A 20,786-nucleotide genomic window follows, 5' to 3' on the forward strand; every position below is an offset into this window, starting at 1 on the left:
GTTGGTGAACCTAGGTGAGGACATAAATGGCGCCACGTTCGAAAATGTTCTTCTAAATGAAACTAAATCTCTATTGGTTTTCTTCAAAGCAGTTCTTTATTTTACATTAATTTGCAGTATTTTCATATCACAATATCAATACAACACTACGGTGACCTTGCCTTATCTGTGTAACGAAAGCATATTAAGAGAAACTGAATTAAACAAATTTATTTACAGTGTATAATTTTACAAGTATATCCGAGACACATTTGCGGCTCTTTGTATCATGTATATGTACAGTTTACAACATCACACGTGGCTTTACTGACTTCATACGTATAAAAATAATTATAAATTGTTCTTTTATCTCGATTCTTTCAGCTATTTTAAATTAATGCAAATACACGACACTATTGTTATACAGGACTGCTTATTGATAGATAGTGGATGTCTATGCAATTTTCTTAACTCTACACACTGTCTCTTGGAGTAAAAAAAAAACATTGTTTTCAATAATTAGAGAGTAGAAGAACACTAAGAATAAAATCAGAACTTCGTTCATTATATTCGAATTTCTTGTTCCACTGTTTTATAATATTTACACACGTCACAAATACATAAAATCCACTGTCTATATGTTATACGTAATAAGATAATGCTTTACCACGAAAAAAATTTATATAAATATACTTCTTCCCTTTTTTCTTTGATGCACTATTACAGTTTCATTGTAAACGTTTGGTAAGAGCCACAACTCCTCTAACTTTGCTTAAAATCTTAATTATACAAACGTTAACTAAGCTAACACGTTTAAAAAATTATTGTACGTTGTAAAGGCTTCAACTATAATTATTTTCTCAGAATAGAATCATCAAGCGATTCTACTAAAACGATCTCGACCAAACAGGTGTGCTAAACGTTGTTCTTCCTCTAAGTTCAAATTATAAAAAAAAAAGAATATACACACATATACATTAATAATTGTACTCATGAGAACATCAGTCATGTGCTGAAACCTATTTGACAGCTATCGAAAGATCCAGTATCGACCACCTATAACAGTAACAAAACGCCTATCGATTGACCGATTTCTTGTTTAAATATTTAAAATAGTTTCTTTTCGCATTCGTAAATAATACTTTCAGCGATAAAACAATCTCAGAACTTTTTAATATTCTAACACATTCAAGTGGTGTTTCGCTATCGGCCATTTAACTTCAAGTGCTCTCTAATTAACAAACTTTCTAAAGATTTGATATTAGTACCACCTTTCTGCTAAAAACATGACTCTTTGAAAATCCGATAAAATATCATCCAAATTTCGAAACAATTATAAACTTTCTGTTCTCAATCAAACGTCCACGCTTTAACGATGCGCAATCGCAACGGGGATTAGTATACATATGCGACAGCGACTCACAAGTTCATTTACGTGCAATGGAAACAACATTTTGGAGTAAAAATTGTTCTGTAACATCTATTTACTTTCTTTATTATCTCTATCATTCTTCCGTAGTACTTTCTTTTAAATATCGATATTACATTTAATATCTTAGCAGCTTTACAGAGTTTCTGCAACAATTTGGGTGTTGCTTCTCGTAATAAGAAATTCTTGCTCGTTAAATTATCCTAACAATATTGAAAGTATACTAAATTACTCATTGAATTATCAGTAAATAATATTGTGTTGGTCAGAGATCTTTCTATATTTTGTGATTAAAAAAAAAAACAAATTTCATTTCGTTGAATTGAATTCTAGAACTACGGTGCGTTGCCTCTTTTTTTACATCTGCTTGAACAGTTTTTTTATCATCCGTGCAGCTGTTTATTTATGACAATTATTCTACTGTTAGGCAACAGACGTTAAGCGAAAAGCTGTAGGCCGTCTTGCCAACTGTAATAGTAGCCGTAACGCGATAAAAAAAAAGGCTTGCACGACCCGACGTGATACAGTCATTACAGTCATCATTATCGAGGCTTTCACGACTTGGCGTGGTACAGTCATCATTGTTCAGGCTTTCACGATCCGGCGTGTTACAGTCATTACTGGGCTGCGGATTTCGTGCATTATCTAAAATATCTAAAACTCAACGCACTCAGATATTTAATAAAATTCCAACATTTGCATAAAAGATCTAACGATTACCAATGTTCCATGCACTTTTAGAAAGTGCATGTTTAAAGTCAATGAAATTAATTTCGGTTTCAGCTTTTCCAAATTACATGCGAAAAATTCGATTTTCGCATGAACCTCCGCAGTCCGCTTACAATTATTGGAGTCGCGAGTTTGTGAGTCGCTGAAGCAACATTCGAACGATCGTGTCGCGTACAAAACAGGTGAACTGATTATAATCCAAGGCAATCGTTTGTAATTCCATTATGGTAGCCGGCCGATTCGCCACTTTCGACTCAGTTTTCCCTTTCAATTGCCGAACAGCGCAGCTTTCTGCCTGAATTGCGCCCGCCTCGCCGCCTTGTCCTCTTCCTCCCGCTTCCGTTCCTCTTGTTCCATGCGGATTTCGTCTTCGAATTTGCTCGCCTTCCGTAATTGCTCGATCTACGAGAGAAGTAACAAGAATATAATAATATACAGAAACCGTGAATCGTCGCGCGCAGGAAACCATTAATTGGCGTGGATACGCTTTCGCGAGTCCTGCATCCACTACACGCTATTAGAACCAAGTCATTCATAGTTTCACTCGTTCACATTTTCATTAATACGCTCCGAGAGCCACGCGCATCATCGCCGGTGCATCTATTTTCATTTTTTTCTTTTTCACCGGTCGCTGCTTGCGATCAGCTTTTAATTCAACACGCGCATTGATGCATCTCCTTTACACACTCGAATACATGGTTCCTTTTTAAAATTTACACAATTCTTTAAACATTAATTGTTTCCTGTTTTCTTAAATCATTTATTTTCCTTTCCTTCTTTCTCTATCAACTTTCGTTTCTAACGTTTCCTAAAGCGGACATTGTATTTTCAACAACGAGGACAACCAATGAAGAAGTGGTTAATCTATTCTTCTCAGCTATTGTATTTATATGATTCTTTTTAACTTGTTCTGCTCATTCATGCGTATGTAATGAATACATATGAATAAATAAATACATATACAGACGTCACGGTGCCTCTTAGAAAAACATTCATGTACCGATGCAGCTGCTGCTTCTATTATGCAACCGCGGGGTCGTAAAAGCGTAATGACGCATCTGCTTGCGATTGCGCACCCGTTGAAACATAATTTAGGAATTGAAATGCTCTTGTCCGAATCCAGAAGTGATTCGGTCTGAAAAGTACCTCGGTCGCCTCGGAAGAAATTTGTGGGTCACTGTATTTTGGTGTTTCCTCGGCGAAACTCGAACTCTGATAGAGATTAACGACTGTTTTATTCGCCTTTCTAGCCAAAGAAAGTTTCGACTCCGTAAAATACATTTGATTCACGGAAACACTTTAAACTCTTCAGATAACAATAACGATTACTTTTGAAACTCGTCGAGCTCTCCAGCTTCGCCATAAGCAACGCGGGCTAATGAGAACTTTTAAATACCTTGGCCTCGAAGAAGTGTTTAGCACCGGTGACTCCCACCTCGTCCACGTCGACTTCTGTGAGTCGGGCCAGCTGGCCTAATCCAGAATCCTGTTCTAATTCGCCGGCACGTGCCTTACGGTAGATCAACAGAAACTGCAACACAAACCAGAAACCATACATATACCACCGATATAAGTTGAAACGACTCGGTTTTCCCGCACGATTCTCAATGGGAAGGCCGGTCAGCGACCACCGTTCCGCCGCTTCCGGTTTGACGATATCTGATCGCTCGTTCATAGAATTCTCTCGTTTTTCTAGCTTATACACCTCGCTCACGGCTGTGTGCCGCTAATGGCTTCTTGACGACTCGAAAAAAAGGAATTAACCGCGTTCAATCAGCTGTAGCGATTTTACGGAAATCTTAATGTCTTCGAATCCTTTTATGGAAATTTTATGTCTTCCACGAAAAAACGACAGCCCCCCCCCCCCCCCCCATTTCTGGATTTGTTGCGCGTTAGGTCTAAATCACTTTTAGATTAGGTCTAGACCGTCTACGATAGAAGCAAATTAGCAACGACGATTTATGTGAAACTGTTTCCCAATAAAAGTGCAGACTGTCCAGGTCTCGATGGGAGTTTTCATCACGTCTAATGATCGTCTAAAAATCGTTTGCTGACTATGTCCAATCAGCAGTAACGTTTTTGCGGTAATGCGTTTCGCAAGCAAAAATTAGAGTCTGTAGAGTTCTGAATTGAATCTATGATATGAAAATAAAAATGTCTCGTAAAAATGGTAAGAGATTGAAACCAGATAGATATATTATTCCTTCTTTAATCATTTTAATTGACTGTAACTAGCGTATTCATATTTTCTACTTATCTTAACTCTTTCACCGTTTTGAGTTGCACCTTCTCTCTTTTATCATAGATGCATAAAACTTGTGATATAGTGATTAACTATATTTAGAGCGTCTAATGCGAAAGATAATTAGCCGGCTAGTTTCAACGAGCAGCAATGATTCGACGAAAACGTTCCCCGCGGAGGCTGTACAGCTCGGTGACGAAGGACAATCGATCTGCTGCTAGCAAGGCGATCTATATCGCCAGGACGATGACTAATAAAGTAAGAGGAAGGTGAAACACAACGGTGGTCACTGTGTGTACCGGGTTCAGCGTCGTCACGGTGAATCACGTCGCCGATCTACGGAACCGGTGGCCGCGTGGATCGCATGCATGCAGATCGAACGCTTTGTTTTCGAACCACGAAAAGTCACGTAGGAATGCATCGGCCCGTGATGCATTCGCATCGTGGACTTTCCTTCGATGCGCGAGCGTGTCCTTGCATTCGCGATTTATCCGCCGCGTATCCAGCGAAAGTTTCCTAAGGCGCCATGCTCAGCTTCCCCTGATCCTCATTATTTATGCCGCGATTTAATTACCGTGTACACACAACAGATCCTCGTCTGATCCGACGCGCGTTCGATTTTTATTCACGGCCCGCAGCAAACGCGTCAAAGTACAATTAGGGGAAAATCGAACGATAAAGAGAAGCAATTGTTACATTGAGAACATCAAAGAATCTAATTTAAGGAACAGAAAACTGAGTCTTGAGTACCATAGTTCATTTATGATTTTTCCTCAAACGTTTTCTATAGACTATATAAAATAAGAATTGTCTGAGTTAATTTTAAGAAATATAAATTAGTTGAAAATATTTCTTTTCTCTCAGCAATCTTAATAAGCAGATAACAATTTAACAATATTAAATTAAAAGTTATGTATCTGACATTTTATTTTGATCAGAAACGTATAAAACCATCAGTCTATTTATGACTGTGTTTGAGGAAATTCATTTACACGAAGCAGTTGAAGTATTAATACGTCAATTATTAAACATCGAGCCTCTATTAAGAGCTGACATCGAACAAGATGATGCCTGGGGATCTGGAATTCCAGGACGAGCCATATTCGGTGCCCCTTCGAAATGTATTTTAAGGTCAGTTTCGGCTGGTTTGCGGTGCGCTTCGTTAAAATAGAACACCATAGACCCCCACGGACGTGGTGGCACAACGATGTAAACAGTAGCCATGGTCGAACGACGTGCGAGATTCACGCTAAACATCCCATGGGGTGCGCTATTTTTACGAGGGTGCCGTGGCACGTGATCTTGACGCACGAGAATTCGAGAAAGTTAAAAATCTTTAACCCTTCACCAGTCGCTACACGGTCCTAGAAACATAATCGAAAGCATGATTTTCAATATAAACGAAAGGACTTTCTCAAAGTTTTTCAAATAACACGTTTATGGTCATCGACGTCAACGATTTCATCGGTAAAGTGTAATCGCACGATAAGCATCGAGCAGAATGAGGAATAAAACGACGAAACTTCCCAAGAACTGGGTGGTTAATTTGCGGTGACGAAACCGCTAAAACGTTCGGAGAACGAAACGATTTCCGTGGTAGAAAGTGAAATGGAACGGGACGAACCTGCGGCCATTAAACGCTATCCGTCCAGGGGTAGTCATAACGAACGTAGGAAAGTGCTCATTGTGCCAGTGATTTCCGGCGAAATGGAACAGTTACGTAAACAATACACATTCTTTCCTGCTTATTTTGTCTATTATAAGCGAACGGGGGCAGTGTTTCGCGAAAATGAACGGTAATCAGTCGAATGGCGAACCTCGCGGAAGGAAATCCGTCCATCGCCGTCCTCGTCCACTTCCTGTATCATCGATTTCAGGCCGAGATGTGTCTGCGGAGCTCCCAAAACCTCCATCATGCGTTTCAGCTCCGATAGGTCCAGGAATCCATCGTGGCCATCGTCAAACCTGCGAATAAAAATTATAATGTTATTCGATCGTTCAATCAATATTTTAACTAGATTTCTAACTTAGAATATGACGGAAATAGATTCGAGATGAAAACGTTATCGCAGGTGTCTATTCGGGCCACAACGCCGCGCGAGATTTCCGCGTCGGTGGCGGTAATCGGCGGCCAGTCAATCGTGAAGGAATTCCGCGCGGCTCGATCTTATCGGCCGATGCGCGCTATTGGACCGAGAGTCACACCGGTCTAACCATCCTGGAAAACCGTCGGAGGTTATCGGAATCGTATACACGGAAAGTCGATTTCACGCGCTTCCGGCACGCAGACACCGCTTGACACATTCTCTCCGCGACTTTCGAAATCGAGCGAGCCGCCCCGCGTACGCCGCCGATTTCGTTCTCACGTCTCCCCCTTCCCCTACGGTAGTCGTCTTCCGATCTAATTATGTTACGCTCCAATTAAAATAACGAGTTACGTGATTAAATAGCAGCGCGGAACACTTTCGTTGGGGGATCGATTCGAAACCCGACTCGCCCCGCAGGAATCGCGTTTCACGAGGGCCAGGATGGATTTTAACGAAGAGAGAGAGAGAGAGAGAGAGAGAATCGTCCGGTGTACTTCGCGCAACCTGGGTCTGCCATGCTACCGGCAATTGCGAACCGTTCGCAGATTAGATTGCGGAAATCGGTAAACAGTCGTTCGCTCTATCGGAGATATTTGACGTTTCCGATCGTTCCGCCGAGCCGTGGAACGCAACGGCGTTCGATAATCGGGCTACGAATGTTGATCCACTATTTATATTTTCTACGTCCGCACCCGAGGATAGAATAAAAAATCGATCGATCAACGAAAGAGGCTAATGGACCACCGTTGACCTAGTTTTTGAAAATAATTACTCGATAAAACGCAAACTTTGCGAGAGACGAATCGCCGAGCGGCGATAAAGTTCCCGCCGATTTCGATCGATTTTAGTAATATTTAATTAACCGCAGATGTTATCAGAGCGTCGATCAAGATAACTGTTTCACCGCAAAAAAAATCGTAGATCGGGATAAAAGATTTTCGAACTCTTGATTTCTTTAGCAACGACGACACTCGAGGTTGATATAAAATGTCGAACAAAAAATCGGAAGATATCGTGGCGCACGCACGCGTATCATTGTGTAATCTTGATGATAGGTGCCGCAAACACGGAATACACGATGATTAACAGTTCCCTATTTCCCAGAATTTTCCTTCGCAATTTTTCCGATTGCTCCTTTCCCCGCGAACGACGCCCGGCGTGTAATTGTATATGATTATCATTTAATTCGCGCCGGCGAGGATTACACGGGAAAAGAATGGTTTCTGGGGGGACGAAAGCGGCGTTCGAAAGTTGCGGATACCCGGAGAATTGGCGCGGTTTCTTGTATTTAAATAGCGACCACGGAGAGACTTGTTATATCTGCGTTGTCTTCTGGCTCGGCGGACAACAATTTTCGCGCTCGTTATTATGGAATGCAAATTTTATGCATCTCTGACGAAAGCGATCGAGCGCAGAACCTGCGAAGACAGTTGCCGTTGGAAAATCCTCTCACAATCGGCTCATTAAAATTATTAAAGGGGAAGAATGGCTGCGAGTGTTGCACCTGCATGTTGCAACCGTCGCACGCTATTTCTACTTCGCGTAAAAGCCCGCAGCCTGTTTCCGTCCTCGACGTTCGAACGACTTCTATTCGCAAAACTTCTGAAGAGAAATACACGCCCGCGTAGATCTTGCATCTTGCGGTCGATGCAATTTCTATTTTTCGTGACAATCAGCGGTCTATTTCTGCTCTCGATACTCGAACGAATTCTTTTCGCGGATGCAGAATGCAAGAACGCTGATGCGTTCTCAGTCACCGCGCCTTTTCTCGAGGATTTCATTAACCCCTTGCACTATTATAACGAGTCAGACTCGTGATACAGATTTCTATGCAGGATCTAATAAATATTAATATTATCAATTTTCACTATATTAAAATAAAAATAAAAATAAATCCTTCTATTATCAAAGTTATTATAAAGACAATAAAAGGAACAAAAGTTGTCCGATCTTTTTATTAAAAATATTAAGGATAAAGAAGTGCTGATCAACGCAACGTGAAAATAATCGTAGTGCAAGGGGTTAAAAACAAAGTTCGCGATGACTTTTGAACCGTAGGTAGTAGATACATTTGTCGGGCACGGTTTTATCGTCGTCGCTTTCCGCCGCGGGAGAAGTAAGAGGCGGCGACAGCGATAGAAAAGACCGAAAGGTCAAGTCTACGTTAAAGATCAAGCAATGCTGACGGGCCTCGTTTCATCTATCCCGATACTCGTGATCCTGAATTCGGGATTTGCTCGGATGAGTTTCGGTGCTATGAGAATTCTGACTCGTATACTTCATCTCCACTCTCCCCATCTCACTCTCTCCTTCTCTCTCTTTTCCCTGCTCGATAATCCAGCCACGTAGAATCGTGAACAGTGTTTCGGTAGAACGTGTATTCTTGAGTGGGAAGCATAACTTGGAAATTCGTTCTCGGAAGATTGTGAAACACCTTTGACTCAGCTACGAAATAAAAATTCCGATTAGCGGCGAGAATACGTTATACATAAAAATATAACAGAATATAGGAAAATACCAGAACTGTAGAAAAAATAATAGAATTAACCCCTTGCACTACAATAACGAGTCAGAGTCGTGATAAAGATTCCATGTGAGATCTATTAAATATGAACATTATTAATTTCTTCTAAATCGAAATCGAATTGAATTTTTCTATTATCAAAGTCTAGAAACGGAAATAAATGAAGACAATACAGGTAACAAAAATTATCTGGTCTTATTAAAAAATATATTAAGGACAAATAAGTGTTAATCAGTGCAACGTGAAAGGAGTTATAGTGCAAGGGGTTAAAAAAATAGTAGAAGCATAACAAAACATAGCGAAGATATAACGAAAGAAATAACACAAATAGATCATAAAAATAGCAAAAGTATAAAAAAAAAATTGAAAATGCGTAGAAAGATCGGAGAAGTAAAAAAAAAATAGCAGAACCATGGGAAAGGTCGATAAAATACCGACGTTAAAATAAAATCAAGTTTCGAGTGACTGGAGCAGACAACAGCCCGTAATTGCAAGGAAGAATTCAATCAGCCGTATTATGATAATCAAAAGAAAACGTTCTGTGACGAGAGCACGTTCTCTCATCGACTGATTATTCAAACGATCCGTGAAATCGCGGCCGGCTGTCTCACTCTCTCTCTCTGTCTCTCTCTCTCTCGTTCGACAGACACACGGGGGAGATACGAGAGCAGCACCGTGGAAACGCGTACATACATATATCTATAGTCCTCTCCCGCTCTTATTGATCAGCTCCGGGCTTGACCGTGCTCATAAACGTGTAACCTCGACCTTCGAATGATTCTTGCACTCCACGCCGGCGAATCCGTGTCTATGGACGCGCGTGGTAAAATGGAAATCGTTGCCCATGCATTATTTAAACGATCGATTTTCACATTAACCGCTCCGCGGTTGCAATCTTTCAACGTCGCCACGTGTAATTGATTTTTTAAACGCGCATGTTACGGTATTGTTGGGAGCGTAGACACTGTTGAATGCTCGGCGACAATGTTCTGACAGCATATTTTTAGCTATAGACCTGTCCGATTGTTATCTGTGGTATGTAACATTGTAAAATATATATTGCAATTTGCTTTCAATTATGTCGACATCGTTGCGATCTTTGTGATACATTGACGAAAGTGTAGAAAAATCGTTCAATCTTTGATTATAGAACAGAATTTTTTACGAACTCTTTCAACCCTAAAGAGGACTAAGAATCATCTACGTACACCTACTAACCCCTTACACTATAATAACGAGTCAGACTCGTAATAAAGATTTCATATCGAAACCAAAAAAAAAATTTCATTCTTCTTTTATCAAACTATAGAAATGAAAGTAAATAAAGACAATACAAGGAATAGGAATCGTCTAGTCCTATTAAAGAAAGTGTTCAGAATGAATAAATGCTAATTAACACAGCATGAAAGAAATCATAGTGCAAGGGGTTAATGTAGAATATTGTACAAAATTCCGTCCGCACGGCAAAGAAGTTCTAGAAACCAACTGTACTCGAACAGAACTCCGCTATTCCCCGATGCAGTCATAGTTTCGTAACAGTGACTGTTTAAAAAAAAAATGGAGGACTAGTCCGCCAAGTCACGGCTTCCTCAAGGTGGATCCCTCGACGTGACCGGTAACGCGAGTTGACTCTAATCGGGCCAGGTAATTCCGAAGACGTGTCGGGGGAGGTGGCAGAGTCAGGTGTCGTTATCGCAGAATCAATTCTTGCATTATGCGGCCCGCGATATACGTTCACCGTCGTTTTCCAAGACTAGCCTGCGAAAGCAACTGGGTCAAGGTGGATGCCGGGTACTTCTTGGCTGATACCTTTCCTCCCGCCCTTCCACCCATTCTTACCGAGATCGATCCGATGGAGATTCTCCTTTTGTATTCGGGAGCACGTCATCGCCGCTCCGCGGCCCGATTGCGCTGCTCGCCGTCACTTTTCCTGGGCTACCGCGCGACACAAGTCAGCCTTCCGCTTCGGCTATACTTATACCAATTACTTTACTCGAATTTATAACGTTCACTCCAAATTTCACCGAATTATTCCATTTTTTTTTTTTTTGAGATGATAGCCTGATTAATTTTCTGAGCGTCGAGTGACAAAATCTGTTCGAAAAGTGTATCTGATTTGGAATTATTCTAAGATAGAACCTCGATGAAATTATGAAAACAAACGGCGGTGATTTTTTATTTTTATTTCCAATTTGTCCATAAGTTTTTCTTACGTGCATCGAAATACGAGATCACGGTGGAGTTTCGGGAAACGTTCCGTTTGGAATTATTGGAAGATAAAATTATGAAATCGGCGGTGATTTTCTATTTTTATTTTGAATTTTACGACGACTTTTTCCAAGATAAACGCATCGAGATGCGAGGTGGAGTTTCGAGAAACGTTTCATTTCTTTCACTTTCTCTCCACCGCGGAACAACCCGACCATCGATTCGCCGATCTCGTCGAAAGAAATGAGTTCGGCGAGAGAACGCGGCTCCCGGTTCGGGGCGTAGTTTGTCGCATAACGACGCGCGGACCGTTATTTCAGAACTATTCGCGAGGATCACGCGTTCCGAATATATAAGCGGCAGGCAAATTCATTCGATAACTGGTCGACGACGTGAGAATATTTTCTATCGAACCGCCATACAACTCGGATGACTAAGGAGCTTTGTTTCTTTCGCAACATTATTTCCCGCGGGTTCGCAAACTTTGTACAACGAACACGGTATTTTACTAGACGGCTCGTGCATAGCTCTCTGCAAATTATTCCGCGGTTTATTTTGAGTCGATGCTTTGGATAACAGTCGACGGATGAGGAATCTCCGTGAAAATTCGCGCGTCAGAAATAGTCCAAGAATTTGTAATTTTCAGAAACGTTCTTTAAATAGGAATAATTTTCTTAATTTTTCCTCGAAACAATTTTCTTAATCCACGAAATAATTTAATTTCCTAACGAGGTAAGATCCTCTCTAAAACTGCATACTTCCAAGCGAATTCACGAATCGAGAATCGAAACGGAAACTCGACGCTTTGATTTTTAAATACGATCACACAATTAAAATTACAAAAATTAAACAATTTTCTAAGGACTCGAAACAACCAAATTCCTGAAAACGTAGTTACTCCAAAAAAAAAAACGCTGTAATCGCGAAAAATCGGTCGATTAATTATTCCAACGAATCCGGCCTGGAACAAGAGACATTCCCGCAATTATGCAGGTTCACGGTTCAATTGCGCGCGTCAAGAAATTAGGCGCAATCAAAAGCGGCGTCCTCTCAGCATCTGTGTTGCACTTCGATAGATCGGGAGCAATCGGTGGATCCGGGCCGAGCATGATTCAATCGTGCGTTTCTTTTGAGGATCCGTTGAACGAAAACGGTCGTTGCAGCGTGCAACGCGACGAATTCCGCTCGTGAATCACGCGGGCAAGCGGATCGGAGCGGAGAGTGCACGCGTGCGAATCAAAGCGTTGAATCACGAAACGGAGATTGGCGCCACGCGTGCTCCCGCTGACTTCCGGTTTCTCGGAAGGCGCGCGGAAAGGGCCGCACGCGCGCGTATAGGAAATTCGGAAAACCGTGTCCCCCATGAAAAGAACAAAAAAAATCCATGACAGGTTCACACGTGTAACCGTTTGTCAGGGGGGTCTGTAACACTTGCCTCGTTCACGCCGGGAATATATTAACAGCGCCGACTTCTAATTATATGCCCCGGCGAGGCGACTGCCCCTGACTCTCTTTATTTAACAGCGTGCAATATTTTAATCCTGCGCGGTGGTAATGTTGGAGCGTTCCGTTTCCATCGTACGTTGATCTGGATAAAAATATATGCGTTGTACAACGTTCAGTAAAATTTTTATAAAACGTGGGAACTGGATTGCAATAAATATTTGTTCGATTAACGGAGAATTCTTTGAACGTTCTCTTACGCACTTTGGAATTCGTATTTCCGTTCTTAGAATCAATGAAATAAGATCAGAATATTCTACTGCACTTTCGTGAAATTGTTGCACCGAGTGCAGAAAGCTGCATATCTTAACGATTATTCGGGTAGTGAAGAAAGACTTCCATTAAAGTAATTCCAATAAAATAGTAGCCTTCGATTGATATTAAAATTCATAAAGATTACTTAAGTGACTTCTAAAGAAAACAAAGTAAAACAATTATGAAGCCATTAAACTCTTTACTTGTAAAAAAAAGGAACGTTTACTTTATCGGATAGAAGCAGAATAAGAAGTGAAAGCAATTAGAAAGTAATTAGTATTAGATCCACTCAAGTGTATTAAGCAACTCGTATCTAACCCGGAAAGGAAACATTATTCGCTAATCAAAAAAGAGAATAAAATACCTCGTAAAATGGAACGGTTGCTCTGAAGACATTTGGATCGAGTAAAAAATCGATCGTTCTCCAAATTTTTATGAATCGATATCCTCGATCAGAGAAATGATTGGTCCGTAACGAGTCGAATAGAATGGAACCGGGTTTTTCCGGCAACTAAAAGACAGTCTCGCGAAGCCGAGCAGCAAAAAGGCGCAACACACAGCATGCTGTTCACCTCGAGAGGCGTTACATTCGTTTTGGTTTTTCTGCGCGCGCGTAAAAGGCGGCCGCCTTTTAAACAAATTTTTTTCCCGCGGCATAATCTTTTCCTCCTTTCACGGTACGTTCGCGCGAATGGGGGGAAAATCGTGACCGATACCCGGGCACGGTGAACGTGTCGCAATAAATGCTTCTCACGTGTAAAATCTATACATTGGCCATTCTAACGAGCCATTCTACGCGGCGCATACGGTACACGCTATACATGCACACTATACTGTGGCCGCCCGTTAACGCGATCAAGCAATATGGAAGTGTAATAGAAACGATATGCAACAATAGATCGCTTCCGCCATTAAATCTGCTAAATAGGCAGGACGAGTTAAATCGTTGCTAGCTGATTCCGCCGTTTCCTCGATCGGTTAGCTCGACAAATTTTCCCAGGCCATTAAAAAAATTAATTTATGCTAATTTTCTCGTCGGCTATTCGATCCCCGCGACTTTATTTTTAAATAAATTCCTTTATTCCAATTGTTAGCAATTAAATCGACCAAAATGAATAGATGAAAATTAAAAGAATTTAAGTATCGAATTTATAATGGAGATCGTAAATCGAGGAAATTTTTTTCATACAATTCTTGTTCCTTGAAAGCGACGCATGAAATTGTTGGTTTGCAGAAAGATACACAATCACAATTTGGGAAAGTTCATCGAGGTAAGACCTGTGTGCCGAAGCAGGAAGTGACCGACAGATAACCGCAGCCTACGTTGACGCATCCAGTATCAGGCGACAAACTATACGGCCACTATCAAATGTCAGCGAACCTATATCATCTAACCACCATACAAAAGCCAGGCGTATTTATAGTCGTTCGAGCGTGATAAGCGTTTAGTCGGTTATCGGTACATTGATTTTACTGCAGGCTATCGTTTCATGATTAATTATTTCCACCTGAAGCGAGCCAGCGAACCAACATCCGTAATTGTTACGGTCTCGATTTTGCAGGTTGAAGATGCAGATATTTTCGAAACGGTTGACGCGATAACAATATTTTTATCGATATTATTCCTCTACTTCTGTTAACTTCATTTTATTAATAATTTTATAAACACCTGACTTTATATTTCAAAGAAAAGTTTGAAAAGCAATATATATATATTATTACAGTATGTTGTTTTAGTGACGTAAATTGAATCGATTTGTAGAATGGATTTCTAAATCGAGAGATAACGTTCGAATTTTAAATAAAAATTTGAAAAGGCGTCCTTCGTTAAAAATAGCGTTAAATCAAGCTCTCTCGACTCATTACAGAGCAATTAACCGCAGTCGAACAATTGTCGCTTTAAATCTCGTCCTAATTACGCCGCTTAATAGACTGCGGGTGTGAAATATTTACGGCACGTTTTTTTTTTACCGTAGACTTAAATGTTCGTTGCATTTTAACGAGCTGCTTGTTCTAATTGACGGACAACGTATTCGTTAATGCCTCCGACGTTCTCGTTATTTTTCCACCTAGCCTACTAGTCCCGAAACCGATCGCGCAACGTTTTTCCAAAAGTTTCTGCACGAAGTAAGCTCGACTTCGCTGCGAGCATAAGTTTCCCCGTCGTAGCCGTAAACGATGTCTCTCCTTAACAGATAGTGAAACTCTAGCCTCTTCCCGAAGAACACAGCACTCCTAATGCCAGCCGATTGATAACGAGGAGCCGGCTCCGTTCAATTATTTATGCGATCGACGACCAGATAGCGAATAAATCTGGTAGCCAGGAGAGTTTCACCGTGGATACGCCGAGCACGAGCATGTACCGGGCCCCGACCGATGATACCTCAGCCAGAAAGATAAAGTCCGAGGAGCTGTCCTTGTTGTCCGAGAAACTTAGCTACCCACTTTTCCCGGGATTTCAACGTTTCATGCGAGCCCGTCCGCCATCGGACAAGGATATTCATTATACCACGAAAGTTGTACACGGTACACAGATAGTTTCGTCGAGATATTCGGTGTCGCGTGGGTCAACGATGGCCCCGCGATTTATGGGATCCATTGATCATCGACTTCCAGACGCTAACGCGTCGCGAAGACGCATTTGTAATCGATGCTGGGGGGCTGTTATGTGGGACAGTATCGTTAGTACGTTTCCCATAATAAATAGATTCTTGTTCGACGATTTCTGGATCAAATCTCTAATAACACCGGGCGCAGCCGCGGTAGTCTAATTGGACTCGTGCCAAACCCATCGATCGAGGTCTGATTTCAAATGAAATTTCCAACGCCTGTTACATTCGCTACGATTCCCGACATTATTCAGTTATTTAATACCAACCTCGTTTTGAATTCGTTGAAGAAAATTATTATACTACTTGAAGATGGTAAATCTATGTTTCAAATTCCTAAATTGTAAGAATATATTTTAAGGATGAATTTTAATTTTATTCTCAGCAGAGAATATTTTTCCGTTCATTCAAGAAATTTTCCGACTATTTTCGTTTTCGTAGAAGCAAGAAGAAAACGAGATTTAGCACGAGTTCCGCGAAGCAGTTGTAGCATACCAGAGTTGCAACAGTTCAAATTGTCGGAATGACGGTAATCAGCGGTAATAACAGCTGGAGGAGCTGAAAAGAAATCAAAACCGTGCTCGAAAGGGTTCCGATACAAAATGCGACACGTTAAGTACACAATACGTCTTTCAATTCTAGTTCTTCTACGTTCCGCGGACACGCGATCCCCAAGGCGTCCCCCCCGCGCAACGTAAAAGGAAACCGACTTGTGCTCACGTGAAAAACCAGTTTTCCTTATTGTTTCGGCGTTTACAACTACGTAGATGCCCACCGTTCGAACGATCCGCGCGGCTTAAAAGGGAGTCGGACGCCGTACGACAACGATTAATTACTGCGCAACGTCTGTAATCTGCTATTTACGGATCAAAGGACGGTCGCTGACGATTTCAGACGAAATGGAAAATACTGTAGTAATTGCGCCGGGACAATGGTTCTCTCGGGAGATCGCCGGCGAGATTGTTTCAATGTTATGCTACTGGGACAACCACTTTCCGTTTTCAATTACAGCGGTACCACCGATCGCACGAAACGATCTGGGAAATCTGTTCGGATAAGCTGCTTCGACACTGATTTCACCAAAAAATACCTGCGTCAATTTAAATGGAACATTTTTAATACAGAAGACCTCATTGAGTATTTTAATTATCAAAGACTACCTTTAAAGGTTTAATTGGAGATTATTTTCTCAACGGACTTTTCATCTTTTCTTCAAATAATTATGAAACTCGCTTGATAAAAATCATCATTAAATAACAAAGTTTCGACCTAAACTACTTTCTTATTTTAACTATGCTTCTCGTAAATCGAAACAAGAGATTCAAAATTTATGAGTGAAAGAAAAACGATCTCGTTCAATTAGAGAGCGAAGAGATGTTAATCAACGTAACTGCGAAAGAAATCGCACCGCACGGGGGGTTAATACGACTGTTAAGAGGCTCGTCGACCCAGTTGACTATCCGGTCTAAACTTTGGATCAGTCGGCTAGAAAATTCGAATTCGTGGCACGATCGTAGTTGGGGTTCAAAATGGACCGTAGTTCAACCATTCGCGTGCGTCGAACGCCTCGAACTCGGCGTATCCTGCGCGGATCTGCTCGAAACTTCCGAGGACTCTTTTTCGGGATAATGTGGTGAACGTGGAAATCGATTGCTCGATTTTTGGGGTGCTTCCAGACAGCCGTGGCCCATAATTTGCGGCGCAAGGATAAAGCCGCAGGATATGGTTCTCCCGCGCGGGGAATCAGGGACCAGGGCGGACGACCTCGGGGCCCCCGGTCTGTCCTGCTTGTCTCTCTCTCTCTCTTGTTCTTGTTCTTCTTGCATGGTATTTCGGAGTGAGCCGGCCAGGGCACACAGCAGGTTTGACAAGCCAGAGGGCGGGGTGGATTGCCACAGCCACTTGGCCATCCTCGAAAGCCTGTGCTCGCCTACGTGCCGCGCGAAATAACTGCGAGAACCACCGGAGGCTAGACGGAAACACGAACACGTTATTTTCGGTCGAGTCGCGGAAACGGAACCGCGACGAGCACCTCGAGAACAGCTTCTTCATTTTTTTGTTCTTCTTCTTCTTCGTCCTCTCCGCGGAGAGGAATGACCACGAAGACAACGGCGCTCGGTTTCCAGCGTTTTCGTTGTACTCGTTTTGTTTGATACGGTTGGAACACGATCGGCCGCCGAGATTACGAGGACCGATTTCGGTTTCGTTGGCCTAAGGGACCATTCCCGGGTAACGCTTATTGTTCGACGGGTTGTTACAATGATCGTAAGGGACTTGCCGTGAAACGAAGTTCGGAAACCGAAGAAATACACTACCGATTTTATTAACCCCTCGCAGTACTGCTATCTTCGCAGTTACAACGATTAAATAATTTTCGATTCGAATAATTTCTTGGAGGAGAAATCAATATTTTGACTTAAAGAGACGAAGTAACATCCTTACTTAACAGGTTATTGTTAGAATTAATAATGACGAGTCAGACTCGTCAAAGTACGCGAAGGGGTTAACGATAGTTTATATTTGTTTAATTAGCCCGTGAATTTTGAAGGATCTTTATGCAATGGACGCGTATAAAAATCCGTAGTATATTTATACGGCACGTAGATTACGATAAGATAGTAAAGTTGATTCATCGCGCTAGTAACGTTTACTAATGCGTTACTCACTTTTAGTTAGTGGAAACTTCGATCATCAGTCCCCGGTATCGTAAAACTGTATAATCAATGACCTCAGCGGTGGTCATTCATTTTCTCCGTTGGAAATCAATTTTACGGTTACGAAAAATGAAATGTTTCGTAAATAAGGACAACTTTTAGTGCTTTTTAATGCTCCGATTTTCCTCATTCATGAGACAGAATGATTCAGAAAGTTGATACATACAACATTATTTACAGGTACGTTACGTTAGAATTGTATTCGGTACTATATAAAACAATTTGATTAGATATTGTGTTACAAACTGATAATTAGTTTCGCTTATCTTATCTAATATTTTACTCAAACAGTTAGTATTTCATAATTTGATAAAAACACTGTTATGTCTAGATATAAGTAAAAAAACAAATACTTGTCATTAGAGAAAGTTGATGTAAATTTTATTTTTCAATAATTACGCCAAATAATTCTAAGCATGGAAATGTATGTCTCAGTTTTACTCTAAAATTCATTTGTGCGTCAGTTTGAAAGAAACCGATATAATTTCCCGCCATGTACACCGATCCAACAGCGTTCGGAATTGTAATTACCACGAATGCAATACAATACCAAATATATACATAATTATCTGAAAACAACATGATCGTAACAAGATACTACTCCGTTTCGTCATGGTTTAATTTCGCGTGCTCCAATACGCAAAACGAAAACAATCTATTCATGGGAACACGATCTTCTAGCGGGCAGTTAAATAAAGCCGAACGTAAACGTAGGACAAGAAGAAAAATCGTGACTCGTAACCGCAGCCCCGTGATTCACTCTCACTTTTCTCCTCCCCAGTCTCGCTAGTCTTTGTCTTTTTAACGAACAAGCACCTAAAGAAAAATATTTAGAAAACTCACACCCATATTAAAAGGGTATACATTATGTGTTATCAGAATATGTAGTCCAAGTCATTATTTTGAACAACTTGTTCCTAGAAATTTAATAGACCTCCTCTTTTAGTTACTGATACACTCGCAAAAAGTTTCTGCTATTGCTACAACTCGTGCAAAAATGTCACAAAAGTGAAGTGTTTTATTGAATCAAATTAAAATCAAAGAGTGAAGTTTACGCTTCGAACGCGAGAATTGTAATCGCTTCGATTCATTCGAACTAGGAGCACTTTCAGACGAAAACTCGATATAAATTGAAGAAAAGTTGACGACGTTAAAATTAGATCGCGGTGTTTAAAATTCGAACTAGTTCGCGCCCATTGTGTACGACCATAGGAACTGGCGGAACAATGACACTCGGTCTTTTTGTACGCACAAAGGCTCTTTATGGGAACGGTGGCCCTTGCGACAGGAAAAGATAGGCCCTTGGATCTTTTCAGAGTTGCGTGACACCGCCGGACAACAGTTTTCCAGTTGTCGAAAAATCGTGGGCAGGTAAAACGAAGCGGAGAAAAGGAAACGGTCTCACCTGTTGAAGGTCTGCTCGTACTGCTTGATCTCGCGGCGGGACATCTCGTGGAATTCCGTGTAAACGTTCACGAATTTGTACTGCTTTTTCACCTCCTTGCCTTCCTCCAGTTCATCGTTGATCCTTTGCCGCCTGCTAAGCAAATTGCTGAGCTCCGCGTCCGCCGGCATTTTATCACTGGACCAAATTCTGTATTGCGACGTTTCTCAAATAATCTGCACGCGCAGTGAATCTCGACGGTAACACGTTGCCGCGATGTATTTAATGTACGATCGAATGGGAAGGATTCTATGCGATCCAGCCACGAGATATCGAGAGAAGTCTTGGAAAGGATACTGATAACTGTCAAATCGAAGATCGACAGAACGACGCCAATATGAACCGGCCGGCGCCGTGAGCCAGCATGGACTGACGATATGTACCTCCAGCTATCCCCACCACTATGGACACCTTTGCCGACCAGGAGCGTAGTAAAGCGGGGTTTGCGAAAGCGTTCTGGAAATGTTCATTTCACATTAGTTTTATGGATCTGTATATACCTATATTTTCAAAATAAATTTTATCAACATTCTAGAAAAGGTTGAAAAGTCATTTGAGGAAAAGTGATTGAACTTAGAGAATAATTTCCATTTTCTGTTGTATTTTCTGAATCCTTGAGTAAAAACAGTTCAATTAATACTTCAGAAGAATTTAATATGACAAGAGCCCTGTTCTGACTCTTCATCAAAAAACAACTACAAGGTATCCTGCAACTTCCTCATTAATCCTTATCGCTCCAAGAATTTTACAGAATGCTGGACCGCTGACTTAAACTTGGCAGCATTACTGTCAATTGGAGCGATAAGCAATATTATCTAATTTTTTTATTTCCATAAATTCTCAAGTTGAGCGTACTGCGATGTTCCCCGCACAGGGTAGTGATTATAATTGAAAAAAGGACCGTGAGGTAATTGAATAGTTCCTTTGTTCTTGTTAATATATTCTGAAGAATGATGAAATTTGTTTTTAATTTGTCGATGTGGACTAAAACATCCAAGTGATTGCACCAGGATTAAATTGAAGCTATAGATGAAACATTTCATTTTAGCATGTAACGTTTGAA

At 41.1% G+C, this 20,786-nt stretch overlaps 1 protein-coding gene across 1 annotated transcript; it reads right to left on the reverse strand.

The window, feature by feature from the left end:
- Positions 1–73: 73 nt before the first annotated feature.
- Positions 74–20,092, reverse strand: Swip-1 (EF-hand domain-containing protein D2 homolog Swip-1). Its single transcript, XM_078180020.1, has 4 exons — positions 19,685–20,092; positions 6,197–6,344; positions 3,534–3,668; positions 74–2,539 (listed from the first exon to the last, which is right to left on the reverse strand). The coding sequence occupies exons 1-4, from the start codon at positions 19,852–19,854 to the stop codon at positions 2,405–2,407; spliced, it is 588 nt and encodes a 195-aa protein (XP_078036146.1). The 5' UTR covers positions 19,855–20,092; the 3' UTR covers positions 74–2,404.
- Positions 20,093–20,786: the final 694 nt, after the last annotated feature.

The sequence above is a fragment of the Augochlora pura genome, chromosome 4 (assembly GCF_028453695.1).
Source record: "Augochlora pura isolate Apur16 chromosome 4, APUR_v2.2.1, whole genome shotgun sequence".
In the NCBI taxonomy this organism is placed as follows: domain Eukaryota; kingdom Metazoa; phylum Arthropoda; class Insecta; order Hymenoptera; family Halictidae; genus Augochlora; species Augochlora pura.